The 10,000-nt window shown below is 46.4% G+C and overlaps 1 protein-coding gene across 5 annotated transcripts in view; it reads left to right on the top strand.

Annotated features, from left to right (window-relative positions):
• LOC123511194 (chaoptin-like) overlaps positions 1 to 10,000 on the top strand; it is a 156,954-nt gene that overhangs the window by 97,243 nt on the left and 49,711 nt on the right. For all 5 annotated transcript variants that reach the window (XM_045266856.1, XM_045266853.1, XM_045266855.1 and 2 more), the window contains one exon: positions 6,185 to 6,329. In XM_045266856.1, coding sequence (XP_045122791.1) covers positions 6,185 to 6,329 — 145 coding nt within the window. The remainder of the gene's footprint in view (positions 1 to 6,184; positions 6,330 to 10,000) is intronic.

The following is a 10,000-nucleotide window of genomic DNA, read 5'->3' as shown; positions in this document are numbered from 1 at the left end:
TCCTGCAGGTAATTTCCCAGGAGTCGTAGCAAGCCACCCTGGATGCCTTTAGCACGAAGCTTTTCCAGTAATCCGTTGTGCCATACTTTATCAAAAGCTCCAGCTATGTCCAAAGCAACCACTATAGTGTCCTTGCCGTCGTCGAGGGCGTCCTGCCACTGCCTGGTGAGAAGCATCATTAGGTCGGAGGTTGACCTTCCAGGTCTGAACCCAAACTGTTGGTCTGAGAGGAGGGCATTGTCCTTGAGATGGCTACACACCACCTCTGCCACGACCCTCTCAAACACTTTACCCACCACTGACAACAGGGATATGGGTCTGTAGTTTTTTGGGTCCGTCCTGGAGCTTTTTGTGTACAGGAACTACTCGAGCCTCCTTCCACACTGAAGGCCAGACGTTTTCCCGTACACAAGTTGTGAAGACTTGGGTGAGAGGGGCAGCCAGTTCCTGGGAGCATCGCTTCAGCAGGTGCGGGCTGATGTCATCAGGGCCGGTAGCTTTCTGTGTGTCCAGCCCCGCAATAATCGCTTCACCTGCTGATGCGTCACCTCCACCATGGTGACAGTCTTCTCACATTGCTGGACCAGCTGAGGCGGTGGCTGCTGTGGATTCCCCACCTTCATTTTTCCAGCAAACAAGGAAGCCAGCAACTGTGCCCTCTCCTTACTGCTGGTGGCGACAGTACCGTCCTGCTTGCTGAGGGAGGGATGGATTCTTGGTGGCCAGTTCCTGTTTGTCCTTAACAAGGGACCACCAAGTTTTGTTTCCTACGCCAGTGCCACACAGTTTCCGGCGCAGGCTTTCCTCCCACTTTTTTTAAGGCCCACTTGCTGGTTACCACCATCCTCCTGCATGCAGCCCTATGCAAGTCCTTGTTGCGCCGAGTCGGGTTCCTCTTGTAGCGGAGCCAGGCAGCATACTTTGCCTCAGCAGCAACACGGCAACGGTAGCCAAACCATGGCTGATCCGTCGGTCTGGTGGTGTATTCCCTGTGTGGGACGTGGCGTCTCTGGAGGGCGAGAAGGTGAGAGGTGAGTGCAAGTGCTTCACTCTCTGCTCCTCCCTGTAGCAGAGTGGCCCATGGGGTGTGGGTCAGGTCGCGGCGCAGGGAAGCCCAGTCTGCTTTGTTCCACAGCCAGATGGTGCGGGTGGTGGCCTCGTCCCGAGCCACGCCCACTTCCAGCTGTGTCAGTACAGCGTGATGATCAGAGCTGCCCACGAGCCCCAGCTGATGACACTGAAGCTTGTCCTCCTGGTAGTCTGAGATGACAGGGTCTAATGTCCCTCCTCGTTCATGTGTGGGGAAGGTGACATGATCTGTCAGACCCTGCACCTCCAGGAGATTCTCGTAGGCGTCTCTTTCCAGGTGGTGATTGAGATCCCCCACAATCAGCACGTGGCTGCAGCTGTGTGCCATCATCAGGTTGTCTAAAGTCTCAGTCAGGTACAGGAGTGAGTCAGGCCCTTGTCGCGGGGGGGCGATACAGGGCACACAGTAGGAGGGCTGAGCGGTCTGCCAGCGTTACTCGGAAGTACATCATCTCCATCAGTGGAGGCGTGTCTATGTCGAGTAGCTGGGCCTGCATTCCTTCCTTGAAGCAGACAGCCACTCCACCTCCTGTTCGCTCCTGTCGGTCCCTCCTCACCCAGTGGGTGAAGCCCTGCATCCTGCCATACGTGGGCTCCACCTCACTGTTCAGCCATGTCTCTGTCACCACAACAACGTCTGCATTGTGTCGTTGCACACAGTTGTGGTATAAGTCTGCAAGGTTAGTCCGGAGACCACGGACGTTGCTAGAGACGACCTTTAGTTGGCGGCGGGGCAAGCTGGCTGTACCATGGTGAGGGATGGTAGTGAGCGAGGCCTGCTAGTCCGAGGTGGTGGTTAGGGTCCGCGGCCGACTGCTGGTACTGGTGAAGAGGAGTGGTCCACTGCCGCCCCTGGCTCTGATTCCAGATACCAGGCTGAGGAAGGAGTGGGCGAGGTTGTGGTAAGGACTGAAATGAAGTGAGGTGGTGGGCGGGCTGAGGCGCTGCAGGTGGGAAGGGTGTGGCTGTGTGTCTTTCCACCGTAAGGAGCCGCTGTAGGAGACGCTCCTGACGTAAATCGTCAGTTCTGGCGTGGCAAGTAGCAGAAGTGTGTCCTTTCCGTGAGCAGTACTCACACACTTTTGCCTTGGCTCGCTTTTGTGTCTGCTTGGTGGCCTGGTGAGTCCTCAGTCCTTCGCTGGACACCTTCCTCGCGTCCTGCTGCACTTCCCTCTTAGTTTTCTTTTTTCTCCAATCTCCTGAAGTGGTCTGAGGAGAGGTTCGTGGGCGAACAGAGGCACCGCGATCTACTCCGTTCGCTGTATTTATGGAGGAAGAGTCCCTGCTGCTCTGTGTGGCGGTAGACGTGGTAGTGAGTACCGAGCAGTCACTCTGTGTGGCAGAAGGAGTGACAGTAGACGCTGGGGAGGTGTCACAGTCGCTCTGTGTGGCGATGGAAGCAGTGGAGGTAGGCGGAGCGGTCGTTGTTTCCCGGGCAGGCGAAGGGAAGGTGGAAGTTGAGAAAACAGCTGAGTGGCGGAGCTGTTGCGGTTTATCCGAGCTCCACCACGTCCTCCACCTCTCAGAGTCCTGACAAACCACCTCCCAGTGTTCGTCAATTGACTCTGCGTGGGCGCTGACTGCCTGAGAGCGTGTGGCTACTTGCGTCTGGCGCTGTTTTGACGCTATCAGCCTGTCTGCTACTCTGAGAGCCGCAGCAAACACGTCTCTGTGTTGTATGATCAAGTCTCGGTCGTCCTGGAGGGACTTAATCACACAGTTTTGTTGAGAGGCTTCCTCAGTGAGCTTCTCAACTAGTGAAACTAGCTCTCCTCTCTCCAAGCCCTCCCACTGACTCTCCCCACTGTCGTCCGGTAGTGGCGTTGGGGGTGTATCAGTCTCCTCGATGATGTAGGTGACGGGGTCCGGGATGTTTGCTTGGAGTCGTAGCTGCTCCGTGTAGCTACACTTGAAGACTGGCGTATCCCCAAGGCAGCTGTTGTGACAAAGGTTACGGCAGGTTTCCTCGTCACAGCTCACGTGTTGAGTCTTAAGTGTTGCTTTGCCACAAACGCAACACCAATTCTGTGGCTGGTAGCCAGGCAAGTCTCGCCTGGCTATGGGGCGATGGGCGGGGCTAGACATTGAGGGAGAGGATAAGTGATTCCTGGGGAATTGTGGAGCCAGGTGTGGGGCGACAACGAGTGTTGGTTCTAAACGACACGTGCGACACTAACACACTCGTGAACACAGACACTGAACACTGGCACAGAACACAAAGCACTTCCCCACAGGCGCACAAAAAACACACGACACTAACTACCTCTCCCACAAGTCAAGCCAAACCAGCCACGGAGAGAGAGATACAGGTTGTTTAAAAACTACCTTGGAGAGATTTGGCAACTGTGTGCTGCCTTAGGCCTCGCGTCAGGTCAGGCCCGGGTCTCGGTCACTGCACGGGTACAAACACTCTTTTCAAGTGATTTTTCAACACTATTGCAAGGCTTAGCACACCTTACACTTTTACATGGACACCAGGACACTTAGCACTTCAAGCACTGAAATTTTCACAACACTGCACTTTGTTAAACCACTGTAACACCACGAAAACACGGAGCTACCACGTGCGTGACCTCTCTCTCTCTCTCTCTCTCTCTCTCTCTCTCTCTCTCTCTCTCTCTCTCTCTCTGACCCTCCTCATCTACCTCTCTCTCTCCTCTCTCTCTCTCTCTCTCTCTCTCTCTCTCTCTCTCTCTTTTCTTCTTTCCTGGCAATTTCGCTCTTCCTCTTTCCTCCACTCTACAGTTTTCCCTCCATTCTCTTTCCTCCCTCTTTCTCTCCCTCCGTCTCTCCCTTGTGATGCATAGAACTGGTGAGACATTCCTCCTCCTACTCCTTCTTTTACATCTTCTTCTTCTTCTTCTTCTTCTTCTTCTTCTTCTTCTTCTTCTTCTTCTTCTTCTTCTTCTTCTTCTTCTTCTTCTTCTCCTCCTCCTCCTCCTCCTCCTCCTCCTCCTCCTCCTCCTCCTCCTCCTCCTCTCCTCCTCCTCCTCCTTCTGCCTTTAGACATCTCTCTTTCTCCTTCGATCTCTTCCCTCTAGAGATACCTGCCTTCCCAAGACAACTCTCTCTCTCTCTCTCTCTCTCTCTCTCTCTCTCTCTCTCTCAAGCGTCATCAGTTTTCGCCCTCTGTTCTCCTTTTCCTATTATTCTGCTACCTCTAACCTTCTCTATTAAGATAAGTCCCTTTATTATTCACCAGTCTCACTATTCATCCAACATAATCTAAGCTAACATTAAAGGAAATATACCAAACGTAACCTAACATAACCTTAACCAACCTAACTTCACCCACGTAGCTTTACTATTATTCTAGATCAGTCAGACTTCACTCATCATGACCTAGGAGAGACCAAACAAAAGACAACTCAGCTGATCCTAACCTAACTTGGCGAATTCCTATGATCTTTATGGAACTGGCAATATAGTGGGCCTTATTTATTTATTTTTTTTTTTTACCATATTTTGTTGCCCTTAGCCAGCTGTCCCTCCTGCATAAAGATAACCTTAACCTAACTAACCCTAACCTAACCTAACTCAAACTAACCTTATATGAGCTAACCAAACCCGGCTTCACCTACCTAACTTCACTGCTATTTTAAACCAACCAGACCTATTCTTACCTGACTCACCTTGACATATACAGCTTGTCTCGTATTCTCAAAAAATTAGTGTTTCACCTCCACTTTTTCAGAAGGCTTATTTGAATCTACACGAGTTTTTTTTTTTTTTTTGAGGTGTTTTAATGGTTCTAGAGGCAGAGTGACAAGATTTCTACATTATCAAGTGGAGAAACACTCTTGAAAGCCTCACTAATCATGTCTGTGGTCCTGGAAAATGGTCATGGTGAAAGAATGGAGTTTTTATGATATTTTTACAGTTTTAGAGACCGAGTGACAAGATTTCTAAATTATGAAGTGGAGAAACACTCTTGAAAGCCTCACTAATCATCTCTGTGGTCCTTGAAAATTTTCGTGTTGAGAGAATAGAGTTTTTAAGGTAATTTCATGATTTTGAGGCAGTGTGACATTATTTCTGCATTATTAACTGGAGGAACACTCTTGAAAACCCGTTAATCATCTCTGTGGCCTTGGAAAATAGTCGTGATGAGAGAATAAAGTTTTTAAGGGTATTTTATGGTTCTAGAGGCAAAGTAACTAAGTTTTCTACATTATTAACTGGAGAAACACTCTTTGTAACCCCGTTAATCATCTCTGTGGCCCTTGAAAATAGTAGTGGTGAGAGAGAAAAGCGTTTTTTAATACAGCCTAACCTTACATGACTTAGCGCCCTGTTCAGAAACGCTTCCCTCTCCCAACGTGACCATTTCCAAAGACTACAGAGACGATAAGCTGAGTTGTAAAGAGTATCAGTCCTGTTGGTAAAGCAGAAAACTTGTTAACGTGTCACTAGAATTACAGAAACATCCTCAAACAAACCCGCGTCACTTCAACTAGAACCCTTTGAAAATAGTGAAGGCGTAGCGGAGAAGTGTTTCAGAATATGGGCCTTAACCCGACATAATCTCTTTTTTTCTCTCTCTCTCTCTCTCTCTCTCTCTCTCTCTCTCTCTCTCTCTCTCTCTACATTATCAACTGGAGAAACACTCTTGAAATCCCCTGCTAATAATTTTTTGTGGCCATTCGAGAACTGTAGTGGTGAGAGTGAAGCATTTTTAAACACGAACCAAATATGACTTACGAACCAAACCTTATACATGACTTACGAACCAAATCTTATATATGACTTACGAACCAAACCTTATAACTTACGAACCAAAAGTTACATATAGCTTACGAACCAAACTTTATCTATAATTTACGAACCAAACCTTATATATAACTTACGAACCAAACCTTATAACTTACGAACCAAATCTTATATATGACTTACGAACCAAACTTTATATATATGTGACTTACGAACCAAACCTTACATAACTTACGAACCAAAAGTTATATATGACTTAAGAACCAAACTTTTTATATATGTGACTTACGAACCAAACTTTATATATGACTTAAGAACCAAACTTTATATGACTTAACCCGACCTAACCTCTCACTCTCACTCTCTCTCTCTCTCTCTCCGGCAGACATCCCGCCGGGCCTGGTGATGCAGATGGACGTGTTGAACTCAGGCCTCGAGGTGATCGCTGAGGAGGACTTCGGGGACACGCGCGTCAGCAACCTGAGGCTCATGTCCAACAACATCAGACTCATCGCCGACAAGGCCTTCAGGTGAGCCGGGAGGGAGCGCTAGGGAACATTAAGGAAAGGCAAGCAGCAGCAGATCCTTTGGCCCACTTACCAGAGAAGGGAGAAGAAGCGCAAGGGAATACAAAGGAAGAGCAAGCAGCAGCAGATGTTTTGGCCCACTTACTGGCTTGTTTATAGAGAAAGGAAGGGAGGGAGGGAGCGCTAGAGAAAACAAAGGAAGGGCAAGCAGCAGTAGATTATTTGGCCCACTTACTAGCGAAGGGAGAAGAGGGAGCGCAAGGGAATATAAAGGAAGGACAAGCATCAGCAGATCCTTTGGCCTATTTACCAGCGAAGGGAGAAGAGGGAGCGCAAGGGAATACAAAGGAAGGGCAAGCAGCAGCAGATCTTTTGGCCCACTTACTGGCTTGTTTATAAAGAAAGGAAGGAAGGGATGAAGCGCAAGGGAACACAAAGATAGAGCGACCAGCAGCAGATCTTTTGGCCCACTTACTGGCTTGTTTGTCCCCTCCAGTACCATGACGCGTTTCCATATTCATTCTGGTGACTATTTGGTGATTTTACACACCTTCAGAAACCCATATGGGAAAAAAAATAGTGAAGACTCTGGCCATTAATATTTTGACCTCCATAGACCCTTCCTAATGTCAATAAAATGGTCTAATTGTACACAAATCTTAAGATAAAAATGTGTCACAGTACTGATAGGGTTGAGGGAATTTAGGGATGAAGCCAAAGGGATCACAATTTTGGGATCACAATTTTGGCCCACTTATTAAGTTTGTTAATAAAGAAAAGGAGAAGTGGGAGCTCTAGGAAATACAAAGCAAGGGCAAACAGCAGCAGATCTTTTGGCCTACTTACAATATTATTCCTTTTTCTTTTCCTGGAGGGGAAGGAGGATGAGGTATTGAAGGAAAGGGAGGAGAAGAGGAAGGAAGCGTCATAATAATAAGAGGCAAGCAGAAGGAGAGGAAAAGATTCATTAGGAGAAGCAAAAACCAGAAAAAAAAGATGAGTTTCTGAAGCTGTATAAAATCACCAAATAGCAACCAGAATGAATAAGGCAACGTGTCCTGGTACTGAAGGAGCTAAACCAATGGGGAAAAATTATAATAACCACTGGGGTCTTTTGCCACAGCGACCTTTCCTACCCCATTTCACACGCCAGTAATTCATGAAGCTGGTTACTGAGACATCGCAAAGCAGAGAAGAGGGAAAAAAAAGGACATTTGGGGGAAAAGAGAGAGAGAGAGAGAGAGAGAGAGAGAGAGAGAGAGAGAGAGAGAGAGAGAGAGAGAGAGAGAGAGAGAACAGCGACAAGATGAACCCGGAAAAGTTTATAATAGGCAGTGAAATCTTTTGCAATGACTTTTTCTATACCTTAATTTCACACGCCAATAATTCACACCAAACTGCATTAATGAACAGAGAGAGAGAGAGAGAGAGAGAGAGAGAGAGAGAGAGAGAGAGAGAGAGAGAGAGAGAGAGAGAGAGAGAGAGAGAGAGAGAGAGACAGACAGACAGACAGACAGACAGACAGACAGACAGACAGACAGACAGACAGATGAAAGTAAAAGGCAGAGAAGAGTAAGAACATAGACTAACAGAAAGGAACACAAAAGAAAAAAAAAGACCAAAAAAACATTACCCACAATCCCTTTCAAATTCTTCACCACAAAATACATCAAATATGAACAGAGAGACATAGAACACCAAATAACATAAGAAGAAAATGAAGAGGAAAATAAAATGTAACTTGAAAAAGACGGAAGGAAGGAGAAACAGAGACAGAGAGAGAGTATTAAAATGTCCTTAAACACTTAAAATGTCCTAAAAATTGCTTAAATATCCTAAAACACTATTAAAATGTCCTAAAACTGTTTAAAATGTCCGAAAACACACTTAAAATATCATTAAATACCCTGAAATGTCCTAAAACTGCTTAAAATGTCCTTAAACACTCTTATAATGCCCTAAAACTGCTTAAAATATCCTAAACACTCTTAATCTCTATCAAATATAAACACAGAAGCATAGAACAACAAATAACGTAAGAAGAAGACGAAGAAGAAACAGAGACAGAAAGAGAGAGAGAGAGTGAGAGGAAGAGGAGAGATAAAAAGGGAGAAGCAGCAGAAAAGTAGAGGGAAAAAAGGGGAGAGGTGGTGCAAGTTAATAGTTCAAAGGGTAGAAGGTGACAACTAAGGGGAAAAGAGAAGAGAGAGAGAGAGAGAGAGAGAGAGAGAGAGAGAGAGAGAGAGAGAGAGAGAGAGAGAGAGAGAGGCTGAAAGAGAGAGAGAGAGAGGGAAATAGAAGAGAAAAAAAAGAGAGAGTGGAGGGAGGAGAGAAAAAAGAGGGGAATGAGAGGCAATAAGGAAAAGAGGGGACTGATCGGGAATTTGTGAGAGAAAATGAGGGGAGACACGGAGACCTTCGGAGGGGAAAGGGTAGAGGAGGGGAGGGAGGGGAATGTACGGAAGGGAGATAGATGTCAATGAACGAGGGGAGAGTAAGAGGGAGGGAGGGAGGGAGGGAAGGAGGGGGGAAGGCCAGGGTATTAAAAGAAGGAGGGGGAGAGAGGGAGAAGGTAAAGGAAGAGGAGGAGGAAAGGGGAAGTGAGGGGAAATGGAAGTGAAAGAGTTAAGGTGTTTATTAGAGAAGAGGAAGAGAGAGAGAGAGAGAGAGAGAGAGAGAGAGAGAGAGAGAGAGAGAGAGAGAGAGAGAGAGAGGAAGGAAATAGATGGAAAAAAGAAGTAGAAAGAAAGGAAGGATGGAAGGAAGGAAGGAAGGAAGGAAGGAAGGAAGGAAGGAAGGAAGGAAAGAAGAAGCAAAACCAGAAAAAAATGAGGAGAGGAGGAGCAACAGCGAAAAGGAGAAGAGAGAGAGAGAGAGAGAGAGAGAGAGAGAGAGAGAGAGAGAGAGAGAGAGAGAGAGAGAGAGAGAGAGAGAGAGAGAGAGAGAGAGAACAAGAGAAAAAAACTGCTAAATCACCACACACACAAAAAAAAAGAAAAGAAAAAGACAAGAAAAATAGAAAAAGAGACACAAATGGCAGAGAAATTCCTTCAGACAATTAATGATACTTTTTCAATTCAATCCAGTGCTGAGTGAGTGCTGAGTGAGTGCTGAGTGAGTGCTGAGTAAAAGTATTGGATAAGCGCTAAGGAAAGATGGTTAGAGCTGAATAAGTGTGCTGAGTAAGTAGTAAGGAACTGCTGAATGCTGAGTAAAGGTGCTGAGTTAGTGCTGAGTGAAAAGTTTAAAAGTGCTGAGTAAAAGTGTTGGATAAGCGCTAAGGAAAGATGGTTAGAGCTGAGTAAGTGTGCTGAGCAAGTGGTAAGTAAGTGCTGAGTAAGTGCTGAATGCTGAGTAAAAGTGCTGAGTTAGTGCTGAGTGAAAAATTAGTAAAAGTATTGGATAAGCGCTAAGGAAAGATGGTTAGAGCTGAGTAAGTAAGTGCTGAATAAGTGCTGAATGCTGAGTAAAGGTGCTGAGTTAATGCTGAATGAAAAATTTAAAAGTGCTGAGTAAAAGTGTTGGATAAGTGCTAAGGAAAGATGGTTAGAGCTGAGTAAGTACTGAAAAAATATGCTGACTGAGTTCTGAATGCTGAGGAAAGATGCTGAGTGAGTGCTGAGTGAGAAATTAGTAAATGCTGGGTAAAAATATTGGTGAAAAGACCTAAGTAA

The sequence above is a fragment of the Portunus trituberculatus genome, chromosome 31 (genome assembly GCF_017591435.1).
Source record: "Portunus trituberculatus isolate SZX2019 chromosome 31, ASM1759143v1, whole genome shotgun sequence".
Lineage (NCBI taxonomy): Eukaryota > Metazoa > Arthropoda > Malacostraca > Decapoda > Portunidae > Portunus > Portunus trituberculatus.
This window is presented reverse-complemented; position numbering and strand designations above follow the sequence as displayed.